The following is a 16,810-nucleotide window of genomic DNA, read 5'->3' as shown; positions in this document are numbered from 1 at the left end:
TCTGCTCCCCTTCAATACAATAAATTGATGAGGGTGGTCGTCTCTAGGGAACGCTTCCAGGGAAGCTGGGGGACTCCACTCAATTGCCTAAGTCCCAAAGTAGTCATTTATCATTTATTCCCAATCCTTCCTATTTTTTGGTTCTCCACAGTTTATCCATAGCAGTTCCTGTCAATTCTACCTCTTCTTATTTAGATTCACCCGCTTCTCCCCTTCTTCCCACTTCTCTCTGCCTCCCCATCCCAAGCCATCATCCCTGCACAGGGCCACTGAAATAGCCACATGATGATCACCGTCCTTCCACTCTTGGCTCTTTCCAATCTATTCTCTGCCCAGCAGACAGTGTCTTCTTTTAGAAAGGATCCCCACCCCTCCCTGGCTTTCAATTGCAACCAGAATAAAACCCAGTGGCCTCACCATGGCATCTAAGGCTCTCGTGATCTGAGCTCTCCCACTTTCCCACTTCATCTCAGTCACCTTGACCTCTTTCCTGCTCCCTAGAGCTGCTCTTCCCGCCTCAAGGCTCTGGATTGGATGATCCTTTTCCCTGCAATGTTCTCCTCCAACCTTTTCCATGGCTGCCCCAAGTCCATCCTTCAAGTCTCAGGGTTTTTCTAAGATAGTGTCCCCTCCAAGTTTCTCTCTGCCTTATTATTCTCACTTTGTTTTTTCTCTCTCAGCATGTGTCACAATTTGTAATAGCTTATTGGTCGATGTGCATGTCTACCATCCATCTTCTCCCACTGGATTTTAAGCCCCATGAGGGTAGGGTTCTTGTTTCTCTTGTCCTTCCTTCTCTCCCCAAAGCCTGGCTCAGGGCCTGGCAAATAGTAGCTGCTGAATCCATAACTGATGAATAGATGACCACGTGGATGAATGAGTGAAGTTAGAAATAAGTCCATGTTGAACTGTGGCTCTGAAGGTGGTTGAAGGCCACCTCCTCTGATAAAGAAGATGCCGGAGAGGCTGGGAGAGCCAGCTGCCTGCAGCAGGCTTGGGTTACAGGAGCCAAGACTCCTGGCTGGTCCTCACTTAGGAAAAATAGTTCAGTGATGCCTTGTCCTGGACCATAGAGGTTAACACTTATCTTGAAACAAAATCCTTGGTGAATCTTCACCTTCTGGCCTTGGGCCTCATGTTGACTCATCCCATCTGATGCAGGAGTTGGGCTGGTATTTGGGCTCCTCTTCCAGGTTTCACCACTGTGGCCCCATCATTGCTCCCAAAGGTGAGCGGGGAGCTTAGCTTCAGTGCCAGGCTCTGCCACTTACTCAGAGACTGATCTTTGGTGTGATTTTTATGTCTGGGACCTCTTTTCTTTCATCTCTAAATTAGAGTAGTAAAACCTCCCATGTCCAATTGTAAGGATTGTTTTGGTTAATATGTGCAAAATGGTGACGCTGGTCATAGAGTAGACAGTCAAAAAAAAGTATTGGTTCCTGTTTTGTATGGAATCAGCACAGAGTTACCCTGAGAAGATGTTGGCCTTGGCCTTATTCTTGGTCCATCTGGGCTTCCATCATCTAAATTTATTTCTTCCATCTCTTGCTCCTTCAGGGGTTTATTCCATGTAAGGACCCCGTTAGTCCTTACTTCATGCAGGATGCTGGGTTGTACCAAGACATTGTCCCAGGTCAGCTTCTTCGGGGAGCCAGCTAGGAGCCAGAGATGTGCATGCAGGAAGTTTCTCGAGAGAGAGGGTCCCAGAACTGGACAGAGGGAGAAGTGGAACTCTGATGCAAAAGACCTCAGCTGGTTCCACGGGAGCTAGAGGTCTGGGGCGGTTCTTCAGAGCTGGCCAGAATCGACGCAAAGGGTCTGGTCCTTTCTACTCTGCATTGATCAGTTGTTGGGTACGGATTGCCACTGAGAAGGGGATGTGACCTTGGGCCAGTTGCTTTCTTCAGCTGAGGTGATTCCAGAAGGCTGCCAACATTTCCGGCCGCTGGGGGAATGTGACTTGAGTCTGAGAAGAGGGATCTGAGTGGAGCTCATGCCTCCTCCGCACACACCTGAGTCTAGCCTGGGCCTTGCAGAGACGGCAGTATCAGCCTTGTGCTTTTGGTTCTAGGCAGACCCAGTTCCAGGCCTGGCTCAGCCACTCAGTGGCTGACCCCTGGACAAGCTCTTTCCCCTCCGTAGCTGAGGGATGCCTCGTACCTTGAAAACTTTCCTTACTGTTAACTGTGGAATGTTTTGCGTGGTGGGGGAGGGGTTCGAAGTGAAAGAAAGGACATCGACATGCTCCATATGGTAATAAACACTCATCCACACGCCTTGGTTGGGAAGCGGGTGGCACTGGATAGATTAAATAACCAAACAGGGTGTTGGGTGCGGAAGCGCCACTTCAGCTGTGAAGAGCAGTGCAGCTCCGCGGCGGCAGTGCTGTCCTTCTTGCAGGGCGCTGCTCTCACCTCCAAGTGCCCAGTGCATGACTGGTCACTACCTTTCTGCCTTCCATGAGAATGATGGGCACGTGTCACACGCGCATGATCTGACTCTGGCGCTCTCTCCCTCCAGGTGACACAGAAGTTCTCCCTGGTGATCGTGCAGGGCCACCTGGTCTCTGAAGGGGTCCTGCTCTTTGGCCTCCAGCACTTCTATGTCTGCGAGAACTTCACGCTCTCTCCCGTGGGCGACGTCTACTGCACCCGCCACTGCTTATCCAAGTGAGTCCCCAACATGTCCCAGCAGATTCTTCCCTGAGCCTCCGTCTTCCTTCTCAGCCAACCCCACTCCTACCCCTCCTACCTTGTTCTTACTGTGGGCTTAGGTGTGGGCCTGAAACTGAGCCATGTGATAACCCAGAAGAACCTGAAGACAGAGGCAACATGACTGTGGTTCCCCAAACCCAACATCTGGAATGGCTAACAGCGCGGCAGCTCCTTGTTGCCCCCCCCAATATAGAATGCACCGCAGGACACAGGGGATCTCTCCTTAGGATATTTGGGTCGTTGAGTTCGGTCCCCCCAGCTTACTCACTCAACAACTTGTGGATTGCTCATTCTCTGAGAGATACCAGGCACTCTCCTTCATGCTGAGCAAGCCCCACAGTGCACTCAGCAGCAGAAACAGTTTCTTTTGGCAAGAGTTTGCAATACACTATCATCATGGGAGAACAAAATATGTTATGGGGGGACTTTTCCGGGGTCACACTTGGAGATGATATGCGGATGGTGTGGGGCGAGAGGGCTACTTGAGGAAGTGGGCTAGGACCTGGGTCTTGGATGATGCATGAGATTAGGGTAAAAATTTGAAGAATCATTTTTACACTAACTAATATTGGAGGTCTTTGGCAGGAAATTCCAAGGTTCTTCTTTAGGATCAAGCGTGTTTGGACTATGGGTTCACTCAGCTCTTACTGATGAATTCTCTTGTCTCTAGAAAGTACAACTATTCAAAAATCAAATGGACTGTGTTTGCACTTTGGCTACAAGTTTGGTTATTAAGTTGTATATTTTCCTTGACTATTGCTTTTGAAGACATTTGGGTGAAGATTTTTTTATCCAGATAGAGGCCTTGAATTTTCGGTTAGCCCAGGTTCAGATGATGACAAGATAACCTCTTACCCCAATGGCTCTGAAACTAACATACATCAAATCACCTGGAGGGCTTGTTAAACAGACTTCTGGGACCCACTTTCACCCCAGTTTCTAATCTGATAGATCTGAGGAGAGGCCTGAGATTTTAACAAGTTTTCAACTGATGCTGATGGCACTGGTCACGGACCACACGGACCACACTGAGAACCACTGTCTCAGACTATTGACAGAGGACCCAGAGTCTTACCCGCCAATAACTCAGAATTTTAACTCTCAGTTGTCATATCATTTCCAGCCTATGTCAGGAAGCAAGAGTTTAAAGAGTGTGGAAGAGTAGATGTCAGCCCAGCCTCCCTTGATTTAGATATGCTTTAACCTGCTTGGCATTTTTCTCCCTGCTCATTTCCATCTTTTATTCATACCAAACGGTGACCGATCGCTGTGAGTCTTCTGTGCTTTTCCAAGGCAGGAGGAGCATAATTAATACTTGGCACGCTCATCCCATCTTATTGCTCATGTTTTATTGATACCGATCAATATGGACGATGGGTCTGCAGACTAGCCTTTCTGAGAGCTGATGAAAGCTTTCTACTCTACCTGTGTGCATGGCGTGCCGTGTAATGACTTGCATAATCCATGGCTTCACTCTCCACCTCTGGTTTCAATCGAGTTAGTGTTAGCTAAGATCTTATTGATTAGGTAAATTGTGTTTATGAGGTGCATCTAATCATGGCTGAATTGACTGTATCTGCAGTTTTAATAGAAGCCCAGTCGTCAGGTTGTACGTTCTCGCTTGATTTGCAATGACAAAGGAGACTTCCAATGTCTGGAAATGTACTTTTCTAGAATGCACGCAGGAGTGTAGTGAGAACAAATTACTACCCTGGAATGTCATTTGGGAATTACAGAGGTAATTTTAGTCACCATCTCTCAAAGCAGCATTTGTTAACCAGACAGTGCTTTCTCTCTGAGGTCTTGTCTACTGCCCTAAGAAACTGCTGGCACCCATGGAGAAGCAGTTCTCAGAGACGGGCTATTAGATCCTGTCAGATCAATGGGACTAAGTCTTATTTTGACCATGGAGACTAAGGAAGATACATAAATAAGCCAGTTAAAAATAAAGCTAAGTCAACCTTGAAATGTTTCTCGAAAAGACTGCTCTCGAATTGAGTCCAGGTGAGCATTAGACCTTGCAACAGACTCTGCTACACCATAAAAATATCCCAAATAAAGCTCAAGAACACTGCAAGCCCTCCAGCAGTCATAACCCTATATACTTTGGAACTTGCCTTAGAAACTAAGAACCTTTCTAGAAGTTTGTGTTTTGCTATCAGTGGGATCACTTTTTGGCTGAATAGAGCGACTATATTAGTTTCCAGGGGCTGCTGTAATAAAGTACCCAAAACTGGGTGCCTTAGACAAACAGAAATGTGTTGTCTCACCATTCCGGAGGCTGGAAGGCCACACTCCCGCTCCAGCTCCAGGGAGCGTCCTTCCTTGCCTCTTACAGCCTCTGATGTTGCTTGGCAATCGCGGTGTTCCTTGGCTTGTAGACACATCACTAAGTCACGTGAGCATCTTCTCTCTGTGTGTCTTCACATTCTCTTCTGTGTGTGTGTGTCTGTCTCTGCATCCAAATTTCCCCTTTATGTAAGGAGACTAGTCATACTGGATGAGAGCCTATCTTAATGACCTCATTTTAACTTTATTATGTCTCTTGTTTATCTATTTCTAAATAAAGTTACTGGTCGTGGGTGTTAGGACTTCAGCATATCTCTTTCGGGCGACACAAGTCAACCCATAACAGCGGCAGCCGAGCTCACAAGCACTTGATTCACTTGGTGGGAATCCAAACCATCCAGCTGGTTCTTTGTGAAGGGGCGCTTTGACTCAGATATTTCTGCCACCTTTGTCAGCCATTTCAAGGCATCATTTCTCTGTTTAATTAATTCAACAAATACTTATTGAAGCTCTCTCTTATCCCAGGCACTGTGGTAGACTCCACAGATACAAAAAGGTGTGAGAGGGCCAAGTCTGGTAAAGAGTTCGTGACCTAGCAAATGATTCTGCATATAAGTTCCAGGTCTAAGTTATGACAGTAATTGGAAAACTTCGGATGAGGGCTCAAAGTATATTTTAGTCTGAAATCCACTTCTGTTACCAAAGACCAGATCAACCAATACCGTGATTATCGTTTAGTTTACTGTGATTTCCCTAGTTAAGAATATTAAAAGTTATACTCTGACCACCCTGGACAATTTGCAAATATCATGATAGCTGTCATGCAAAAGAGCTGTGAACAGCATCCTATGTCCCAGGCCACAGCTCACCTAAAGAAGAACGTGGATCAGTTATTCCTTTCTACTCATTGACTTTGGGGATCTGAACTCCATTTAATGCACAAAACATGTAGAATATGGTGTTGGCAAAGAGACCCAGTTATGGCTGTGTGAGTAATCTTGCGTGAGGCAGAACTCCAATTAGGACTCACGTCAGTGCACTCAATACTGTTGACAATTAAGACTTCCAGAGAATCTGGATCTGAGCGCTCCTGCCCTGTGTGGTTATGCAATCCTACGCGCAGGAGAAAGACGACGTCTTTCCTCCTAAAAGCTGCTTCCTCAAAGCGTTTTCCAGCACATTCTTCCTCATGTCATCAGCGTTTAGAGTTCTGGGTTGAGAATCAGTGAGCACAGGGTAAACTGAAAGGAGGGAGCCAGTGGTGAGAGCTCTGTAAAAGCCAGTGAGCCCTTCTGCTTTTCTCAGGGGAGCAAAGGTATTGTTGTATGAGCTTGGTGGGTCTCAAAGGCAGAGGGCCTGGCTTTGAATCCAGCTTGAATCTAGTTCCACATGACCTTGGAGAACTCAATTCTTCCTTTGGAGGGCCGTTTCCTCATTTCTGATACGGGAATAATATTAACAGATGCTCAGTAAGGGCTTCTTTTGAGATCAGATTAAACGCAAACGGATGTGGTTAGCAGGTTCTAGATCTTGACAGTTGTCAGTCCACGCAGCAGACATGCCCAGAGCTCCAGGGAAGACGCCGCGCATGGAAAGCCCTGGGCACGGCTCTGTGCCCTGGTGAACTCACTCATGTCTGCTGGGGAGAGAAACCAGACAAACGTGCAGCTAAGGAAGAGAGGATGTTTGCTGTGGTGGCTCCCACAGGCATGGGGCTGCAGGAGCACAGAGGAGTCATCATTGTCGTTCTCACCAGAGCCTTGACCTGGGGTGCTGTGTGACCCAAGCCAAGAGTAGGAACTAGAATTGCTACCATGGCCCCATTGGGAGTAGGAGGAATTTAAGGGAAGCTCAGCTAAGCCGCAGATGATGGCATTAATAATGGACAAAGGGCCTCGGTCAGCAGCGGGCTTGAATTAAGGCATCCGGGCGGGAGCATTCAGACCCAAAGCTGTATGTGTATTTGATCAATTCTACAGCAACGTGGCTCAGAGCAGGAGGCCTGATGGGATTGCTTTAAGAAGGGGCAGGAGGATGAGGAGCAGCAAGGGGCCTGAGTCCACCTCCTTGAGGTCTGGCTGGGCAGGGGTCTAAGCAACGGGCTCAGGCTGTGTCCTACATGGGCAGCCTTCCCTTCCGCCAGCAGTGACCATTCCGCATCGTGCACGAGTCCAAGCTCACAGCACTGTGGATGCTGTACCCACCACTGACCATTGCTTGGAGAAGTTCTGCTGGCCTGTGTGATGGCCTCATCTCTCTCGTGGTTTCCCCCAGAAGGGTGGCATGGAGACTCCGTGCGTGGCCTGCCCTGTAGGCTGAGTGGTGAGGGCCGCACTTGGACCTGGGATGGGGCGGAGGTGAAACACACTCTTCTCACCCATTCCTGCCACCTGGCGCTGGCACAGGGGCTCTTTCAGCTCTTGGCTCTTTGGGTCCTGGATTGGCATATACAGTTCTTGAGGGCTGAGGAGCTTGATAGGCTCTTCGTTTCTCAAGTCCTAAAAGGGCATTTCATCAGAGCTTTTGTGATCACATACACAACTTAAATTTGCTATGTAGCTCAGAAGTTCACAAATGCAACTGTCTGTAACTGAAATCAAGTTGATTTCTCAAGTCCCCATTTGTACGGATGTTCTGGCTGCTTAAAGATATTTCAGCGACTTCAGTGCGGAAATGGTTCTCTTTGGAATAAACAGTCAAGTTAACAACCCTCCCTTTCCCTCCCCTCCCTTTCTTCCCAACGGGAGTCATTCTGACCTCTGGGAGAGGGTGCCTGGCCTGACCAGACCATCCTCCACTCCTGGTGGCCTCTACCACAATGTTGCTCGTCCCTGGCTCTGGGCCCAGTGCTCTGGGGTCCTTGTCTTCCAGCCCATCAGCACTCTCAGCCCTGCTGCACACCTCTTTGGGGGCTTTGAGGGTTCTCAGCTGCATTCTCCCATGCCACACCTGACACCACCCAGACATAGTGGGTCCACTCCCAGGCTGTATGCTGCCCGAGGCCATGCTGAGCCCAGGATTTTTTTTTACGGGGCTTGTCATCTTTCTGCCCTATGTTCCAGGAGCCTGAAATTTCTCCAAACATAACTGACGTATCTCTTTTACCTTTCTTCCATGCCCTCAACCCATTTTTGACCCTTGTACCCACAAAGCCTTCTCACACTCCTGCTCTGCACCACGTGCTTTCTGTCCTGGAGGCTGTCCCCTCGCCTGGGGAGGCCGATGCCCCACCCTACTCCTCAGGGCGGGCCTGACACGGACGTGGCTCAGAAAGGGTGTATCACGTCAAAGGGTGCAGGCACCCTGGTCGGCAGTGACCACAGCACTTCTCTGATGTGTCCCCAGAAACTCAGGTGGGGCCGCGGGACAGGAAGGGGAACAGGCCCGCCAGCCACCCTCTCACTGTGTGCTTTGCTTCCTTCCAGCATCAGCGACCCATTCATTTTCAACATGTGCAGCAAAGACAGGTCCTCCGACCATTACTCGTGCGAACGCCACAGCTACGATGACCTCAGGGAGCTCCGGCAGGCCCGCTTCCTCCTCCAGGTATGCCCCGGGGAGGAAGCAAGGGGGGGGCCATCTCTTCATGGGACAGGCGGTCCCAGTGCCATCGAGGCCCCATCTGAATGTGAGGGACACACCCCTGTGACCCCCTTCCTGCCTGTGCACAGCCCAGTGCCCTTTGGGACACACCCGTGAATTCTCCTGCCTTATGTTGGGCCTGGTCCCCTGGCTTGGAGCTCTGACTTCTGCTCCACTCTCTCTAGTCCCTGCCATGTGGCTACTGGGCCCTTCCCTCTCTGACTGCGTCATTTAGGATCCAGCCTCGTTGCTTTATTTTCTCCTTGACGTGCCCCAGAGCTGCCTTTGGAGATTCAGGAAATGGAGCAGCTCCAATGCCTCATGGCAGAGCTGGTGATGGAGAGTCCAGTGCCAGTCTGTCCTGTTATGACCTCGCAGACCCCCTCCGCTGGACACTGTCCCACACAGGAGGATGTGTGGGTGTGGCTCCCCTCCCCACTGCCTCACCTATCCCCAAGCTCCTGGTCCTTTCTTGGGCCAAGTGGGTTACAGATCTCCTGATGGTCCCCTCCAAACAGTGCCCCAGGCCTGGCCCAGCACCTCCCAGGGCTCACCCAGCTGCTAAACAGAGCTGGTTACTTTCAGAGGCAGAGTTGTGCCTTCAGCAAGTCACACCCTAAGGCTTCTCAGCTCAGGCATGAATCCCTAGGTTTAGAAGCACGGCCTCAGGGGCAGAGGGAGCTGGCAGAACTGCGGGGCCCTCACTGGCCTCAAACACATCTCGCCTCCACCAGCCCAACCTCGCCAACAGCAAGGCTGCATCTGCAGAGCCCAGGACCTCCCAGGCAGCTGGCAGTGGAAGCGATGAGGGACCACCCTTCGAGGAGGAGAGGCGCGGGATCCCTCCCCCACCCTGTCCCCCACCCTCTCTGCGGGGTCTCTGTTCTGCAGGGGCTGATAGGGGGCAGTGTGTGGCCCTAACGAAGGGACTAAGAGTGGCTTTCATTTGTAAATTGCTTTGGGTCTGTAATTCATCATGTGATCCTCCTGCAGAGGCCTCGATATTGCTCTCTGAAACTGCAGCTTAGAGAGGGCTTTCAGGGGGACTCTTCTAGAAAGGATCGACTGCCCTACTGACAAGGGTCCAGCAGGCTGCTGGAATCTGACAAGCCCTCTTCCTTCCTGTCCAGTGATTTTATACCCAAAGCGTGGGCTCTCATTTGGCCTGACCTTAATGCACTTCTTTCAAGGAGGGTCATCTAGAAAGGGATGAGTGGAGCATGCTCCCTCCAACCCCAGTTGTTCCGGGCAGTGTCTGACCTTGGCTCTGCCACTTTGGCACAATTGGGTACCTCTCTGGGCTTCCATTTCCCTCCAGCGCACAGGCAAGAAAGTCATGTCTTCTCCAACATTACATATACGGTACTTAACACATTTTTTGGTGCATAGTAAGTATCAGAAATTATTTTTTATGATTATATGTCAACCATAGAGGTTGTATATAGTAACAAATGGTTATCAGCAAGCGAGTTTCTTTCCCCCTAGTAAACGGTGATTGTTTCCAGATGTTGGTTAGCCTGAGAGTGGTGGAAGCCAGAAGTGGGAGGGCATGTGAATATGGCCAAGTCTGGGGGCGGGGTGGGAGCAGTTTGTGAGCAAAGCCACCATTTGTCCAGCCCTGCATTCCCCTGGAAGACAGTCAGAGCCTGGCACTCAAGGTTGTCAGAGCAAGCTGTAGTCTCCACAGATTCTATATTCATCATCTATTTGCACATTAGTTGTATTTAATTTGTAGAAAAAAAATCCAAGGTTCTTAGGTGCCCCTGCAGGGGAGAGGGGGTTCACATGGTCCTCACAAACACTTTCCTTCTGCCCCGGAGCGTGATGAACTGGACTTTGAGAACTCATTTCAGCCAGGACCCGACTCAGTTGTTGGATGCTGAGCTCCATCTCTGAGTCCGACCCTTACCCACCCCGTCTGCCCCGCCGTGCCCAGGCCTCACCCCTCCCCGGCCCTCCCTCCAGCCCTGAGAATTCTCTCCCTGATCCCATCTCATCCCTAAGCCTCATCCTATCTGTGGACTCATTCTCTGGCTATTTCAAGTCTGTTATTTACAAAGCATGGATTGGAAGGGAGGAGGGAAAGGAAACCATGTGGAGTCCATTTAGGCATTAACCAAATACCCTAGAAAAGACTTTGCTGTCAGTGTGGCCACATCCAAGTGGCTCAGAGAATGGGCTTAGCAAAGCGCCCTGTGCCTCCGAGGCTGTAGTCAGCATCCGATGCTGCCAAGCTTGGGAGCTGCACCCACCCAACCTGCTCCCCTGGTGTTTTTGGTAAGATGACCGTTTGGTTCAAGAAACCAAACCCTTGACCCGGAAGTGAAAGTGTCTGAAGATGTCACTGGGCACTTTCCTGCCTTTGTCAGCCCCTGGCTTGTCCTGGGGCGGGGCTCTTGCTTCCTGCCTTAGGCAAAGGAACTCTGAGGTCTCCTGCCCCCCTACCCATGCTGCGGAGACTCTGCACATCACTTTGACCCAGGGGTTCATACTCCCCGCCGCTCCCCACCCCAGCCTGGTGGGAGGTTGGGAGGACAAACCAGGAAGGGTTGCCTGCATCAACCTAGATAAAGAGGTAAACTGAGGCAAGCTCGAATTACCAGAAATTGAGTTTATTCAGGAATAGCAGAGGAAGAACAATTGGGGAAACTCATGCTGTGGCAGTCCATTGAGGGTTTGGGGGGGCTGTATTTATGGGCAAGGAGTGCAAATAGGGGAGTCTAGCCAGAGTCCAAACAGCAAGTTCATTCTTGCTGCCAGTGGCTCTGTTGCCTGGGGGGCGTCTCCGTTCAAGGAAACTTCAGGAGCAGTAAAAGAGGTTTTTCTTTATAGGGCATCGCCCTGGAGATCTTTTTCCGAAATGGATATTCCAAGTTTCTTGTCTTCCACAACAATGATCGGAGTAAAGCCTTCAAAAGGTAAGGGTTTGAAAAGCCTCCTCTGAGGAAACTGATCAGGAACCGAGAGCAGAGGAAGAGAGACTGCTCAGCTGTGTTCTCAGGAGAATTGCTCTCAACCCACAGCAAGCAGGAATTAGGTTAGACACAAGGCAGAACTTACGGACTCAGAGAGCTGTTGAATTACGGAACAAAGTAGAGAGAAGTCTCTAGAAGTGCCTTCTCTGAATCCTGGGAAACAGGCTCCACTTTCCGGACTGAAGTGGTTACCATAGTTGTGACTGAAGGGAGAAAAAAATTGTGCAGACACAACATATTTAAGAAAGCGGCTGTTTAATGAGCCTTCCAGAATTTTCTGGCTTTATTTTCTAATTTTCCAAGGGATTTTTTTTTTTGGCTTAATCTTTCTTTTTGATCCCAGTTGCCAATTTCAGTTGTTCTAACTTCATACTTCATTGGAAAGAATTCCAAACAACTGTTTCCCCATTTCTGCACGGAACATCTTTTTTCTTAAAGAGAGAAGCCTGCTGTTTTCATTCTCTTCTCCCAACGGATTGATCAATCTAAGAAACTGAAGCTAGTGTCTAAATTTTTAATACTGGTGGTTATTTATTTTTTATTATTAAAATTATAGATAAAAGATATTTGTAGGGAATCTAAATGGGCCATAAACAGACCACATAGAAGTTAGGTTAACAGTGAGGGTGGTTATGTTCGGCTCCACTTTGGGCTGGAAACTCTGAGATGAGAATGGACATCCCTGGCCTGAATGTCCAGGGTCATTTTGTGCTCAGAGGGTCTAGCCTTGCCTTACTGTTGGTCCTGGCCCCTCACTGGCCCTGGGACCAGCTGCTTGGTCCAAAGGGCAGGGCCAGAGTGGAGCAAAACAACTCCCACAGAGGGGCCGTCTGCGCCAGCTCTGCGCGCGTCTCCGCTGACCCTGAGCCTTCCTCTGCGGGTCTTCCAAGGACCGCTGTTACACGGCCTCCTCAAGTTGCGTCCACGCTCCGTTTCAGACCAAACTGAAGAAGGAGACGTGCAATGCTGAACCTCACCTTCATCGTCTCCTGTCACTTCTGTGTGTTAAAGTTTTGCACAGTTAATCTGGAAATCGTATCCATCCGCAGCTCAGGCAGTGAACGCTGCCTGACTTCACGCCACTCTGCTCAAGGAGGCTTAAATTAAGATGACATGTGTCCCCGGTGTACAGCAGCGGTTGCTGAAATCCGCAACGGGAATGTCCGGTGCCTGGCCCAGGGGAGGCGTCTAAAACACGCAGTTTTTGTTATAACTGTTGTCCTCTGGTTATCATTATTATTACTGAGGCTAGGGTGTGCGATGCCAGAGGGTGCCGAGGAGGGGGTGCCTCAGAGGTACACCCAGGCCTGGTGTTCACCATCAGGGGGCAGGATGAGGCCTGGAGGGGCAAGAATGGACCCAAATCTTGCTTGGCTCTGAAAATATCTCCCTGTTGGTGGAGGAGTCTTGACTCTGCTGATAGAAGGATGCTTTTTCCCTTCTTGTTTAGCTTCTGCTGTTTCCAACCCGGCTTGAAGGCGAAGGGCGTCACGGAGGAACCCCTCACTCTCAGGTAACGGGTAGGGTGGAGCCCAGCCGCTCTCTGCGTGTGGTGCTGGCCTCGCTCTGATTTTCTTCCTTTGCCTGATGCTGCTATACAGAAGTCATGCAAAGAGCACATCAATCTGCCTTCCTGTAGATTTTTCTCTCTCCCATCCCCACACGACCCTCGTCCTGCTCCTGCAGTTCCTTCTGCCGATTAAACCTCTACAAATAGACTTGAAGTTCCACGTGCTCTGTGGCTTTTTCAAACCCAAATGGCAGGAAGTGGGTCCTCCGCCTGCGGTGGCTGGGGGCAGGTTGCCTGTAGAGGTGTCAACCCAGGCCCAGCCTTGGCGTCAGGCCCTCGGGTCGGGGTGTGAGCCATCCTGGGTCTGTCCTTCCTGTGTGAGACCCTCCGAAAGCTCAGACGCTAAATTAATGGATGGAGGTGCACAAATCAGATGTGAATTGATGACTCAGTGATGTGGATTGATGACTCAGTGATGTGGAACGTCTTTCCCATTGAATGGACTGCTTCCAGCTCCTTCCCCAGGTGCGCTTTCCAGGTACCCAGTTCTCCGGAAGGTGAATTCCAGATCAGCACGTGCTTTTGTTTCACTTAGGAATGGGAATAGAAGAAGAAGGTGGTTGCTGGCGTTCTCCAGGCGTCTGTGGAGACAGGGTGGGACGGGTGTCCACAGGAGTGCTATTCAAAATATTTTTAATGACTGTGGGTACCACCAAGTCATTCAGAATTATTTATCAATTGCTTATGTGTGGTGTTTCCAGCTTGACAGAGTAACAAGCAAAATACTCAAAATTTCGCATCCTTGTTGAGTTTACATTCTCATGAGTAAGACAGAAAACAATGTAAATGAGTGAACTACAAAGCATATTAGATAAAGATGAGTATAAGTATAAAAAGTAAAGTAGATGGAGGTGGGAGTTGAAATCTGAGACGGGATGGTAAGGGAAGCCCTCACCAAGAAGGCTGTGTTTGAATTTAGACTTGAACAAAGCAGGGAAATAAGTGATGCAGACAACTGGGGAATGAGCATTTCAGGCCAAGGGAAGAGCAGAGCAAAGCTCCGAGGGGAGCGTGGCGGGCTCCGTTGGGGCCAGAGTGGTTGGGATGCAGGAGTCTGGGGGAGGAGAGGGGAGAGGGTTAACGGGCTAGTTCAGGTGAGTCTGGGGGCTCATGGTAATGGTACTGGCTTCACTCTGAATAAACGGCAAGTACTGGAGGGATGATATGACCTAAGTTGAATTTTAAAAGACTCACTCTGGCTGCTGTGTTGAGAATAGACCACAGGAGGTCAAAGGCAGAAGCTGGGAGACCTAACAGATGATGGTGGCCTGGACCAGCAGGGTGGCAGCAAAGATGGTGGGAGGTGCTTGGAGGATGGATGAGTTTTGAAGCTACACCTGATGGGTTTGTTTGTTGACCAATCAAGTGTGGGGTATGTGTGTGTGAATGAGAGAACTTAGGGATAAGACCAAGGATTTAGGTTTGAGCTATTGGAAAATGAAGCGCAGAAGACCACAGAAGAACTACTTGGAGTGTGGTGGATATCAGGAGCTCAGCTTTGGCCACGTTGATTCTGAAATGACTGTCAGACATCTGGGTGGCGATGTCGTGTAGGCCATTGGATGTGTGAATTTGGAGTTCCAGGGTGCGGTCCAGGTGAGAGGTCTACTTGGAACAGTATTTACAGCGTGAGCCCGGACAGGCTCACCAAGAGAATGAGTGCAAGTGGAAAAGAGGTTTAAGAATTGTGCCCTGGGGCACGCCAGCCTTCAGAAGTTAAGGACATGGGGGCAGCCAGCCAAAAAGACCGAGAGGTTGTATCCGGAAAGATAGGAGGAACTGCAGGTGTGGACGATATCCTGGAAGCCAGATAAAGTGTTTCAAGGAAGGGTTGGTCAACTGTGTTTCTGATCACATGTTGGCAGGCTGAGTAGGATAAGACTTGAGAAATGACCATTGAATTTTGCAGCATGGGGGTCATTGATGACCTTCAAAGGACCAATTAGAGTGGCTGCCGGCAGAAGCTCTCTGTTGTGCCAAATAGTAACCCTTCAGCTGGTAGACTGTGAGGAAGTCCAGGGCTTGCCAGCGAATGATCCAGGAGGCCCAGGGAGCGGTGGGCCACTGGAGGTGGGGTAGCTGTTTACCAGCTGGTATGGACATAGACCAATAGTTCAACAGTGGTACAGCCCGAATTGTGCATATCAGGGGAGTACCAGCCCTGGTGACCTCGTATTGTTTATGTTTCATATAAACCTTCATGTCCACACTTGGATTTCTCTGCAACATTTCAGGGCAAGTGATATAAAGCCATTTCAAACTAACTGAAGCAAGAAAGAGGGTTCGTCACCTCACATACCTACAGACCCACAAAGGTCCTGCTCCAGGTGTGACTGGCTCTCCGGGCTCAGTAGGTCCACAGGGTGCTGTGGCTCTCCATCTAGCAGTGACGATTTCCCCTGGGTTGGCTCTGTTCTCAGCAGACTGTCCCAGCATAGCAGCATCAACGTCCCCACAGCTCCAGGCTGACAGTCCGGTACCGAGGAATCCCTCTACGTGAGGGATGCTCTGTCCCAGTGATTTTACCAAAAATCCCCAAAGTGCTTTTCATTTGCCCAAGTTAGGTTGGTCCATCCCAGATCCAGTCAAGTGCTTTCATAGGCCAGATCAGGGTCACATGTCCACCCACCTTCTGGGAGTGGGGTCAGTCCCACCCAACAACATAGACCAAACTGAGAGGGGGGTGGTTCCCCAGAAGAATCAAGGCTCTGTCATCACAAGAGGGGAGAATACTGAAGGGTCAATGAAAGCAGTTGGCCATCCACTGCTCCAAGCAGAGAGCTCCCCCAGGACCACGGCACTCAGGAGCTATACGTCCATTCTCTTTCTCCCCGGAACTTCTCTCTCCTTGCATCAACTTTGACACGAGCCACTTGGCTGACTCCATTTGTCTCTGCAGATCACTGTCTTATAATTATATATGTAATATCACTCAGTGGTCACGTGGCTGTCCCTACAGTTGTGAGTGGACTCTGTCCATCCCTGTTCTGCTGTTCTCAGATTGTCTGTAGGGATGTTTTGCCCCAGCGATGCATACCTTTAGCCACACAGGTAAGCTTCTAAATTTCTGTCCCAGATAGGGAGGGAGCAGCAGAGGAAGAACGCAGAAGAGGAGCTAAATCGTAGCTATGGCCACTAAGCTGGGGGTCTGTATAAAAATGACCGTCAAGTGGCAGGAAGATAATTCTCGATCTGGGGATGAGTCAAATGGGTGGAAATTACTCCTAACTCAATCATAAGGATGACCCTGGACACCAGCTTACGCACCACCTCACACCTGTGGGACAGCTGGTCACTGTGCTCATTTTACTCGAATTGTGTTTATCTTCTCCATCGTGGCCAGTGAGCCCATTGGAGCAGGCTCTTCCAGGGCCATTCTCTGCCTGCCTGGCACAGCCCCAGCGCAGCTCCAAGCACAGAGACCCTTGGGAAATATAAAATGGGAAAGCTGCCAGTGTCAATTGGGAACAGTGCACAGTGCTCCAGAGAAATGCAGAGAAAAGCTCACGGAAGATGAGCTTCAACGGAATGAGGAAGCCCCAGTGAGAGTGCTGGTCCCAGGCTCTGAGACCATGTAAGCCACCAGAGCACATGGCAAGACTGCTACAGCAGCCAGCTGTGGGCTTTGAGACCAAACTGACTTGGGCTCAGAGTGGGTGCTCGATAAATGTTATCATCCC

General features: G+C 49.9%; 1 protein-coding gene across 7 annotated transcripts in view; it reads left to right on the top strand.

Annotated features, from left to right (window-relative positions):
* The window catches only part of WDFY4 (WDFY family member 4), a 301,239-nt gene that overhangs the window by 206,812 nt on the left and 77,617 nt on the right, over positions 1-16,810 (top strand). For all 7 annotated transcript variants that reach the window (XM_070615433.1, XM_070615417.1, XM_070615438.1 and 4 more), the window contains 4 exons: positions 2,521-2,669; positions 8,429-8,549; positions 11,418-11,503; positions 13,011-13,073. In XM_070615433.1, the coding sequence (XP_070471534.1) occupies positions 2,521-2,669; positions 8,429-8,549; positions 11,418-11,503; positions 13,011-13,073 (419 nt within the window). The remainder of the gene's footprint in view (positions 1-2,520; positions 2,670-8,428; positions 8,550-11,417; positions 11,504-13,010; positions 13,074-16,810) is intronic.

This window comes from Equus przewalskii, chromosome 1 (genome assembly GCF_037783145.1).
Source record: "Equus przewalskii isolate Varuska chromosome 1, EquPr2, whole genome shotgun sequence".
NCBI classification, from domain to species: domain Eukaryota; kingdom Metazoa; phylum Chordata; class Mammalia; order Perissodactyla; family Equidae; genus Equus; species Equus przewalskii.
The sequence above is the reverse complement of the archived record's forward strand: the minus strand, read 5'-3'. Positions and strand labels throughout refer to the sequence as shown.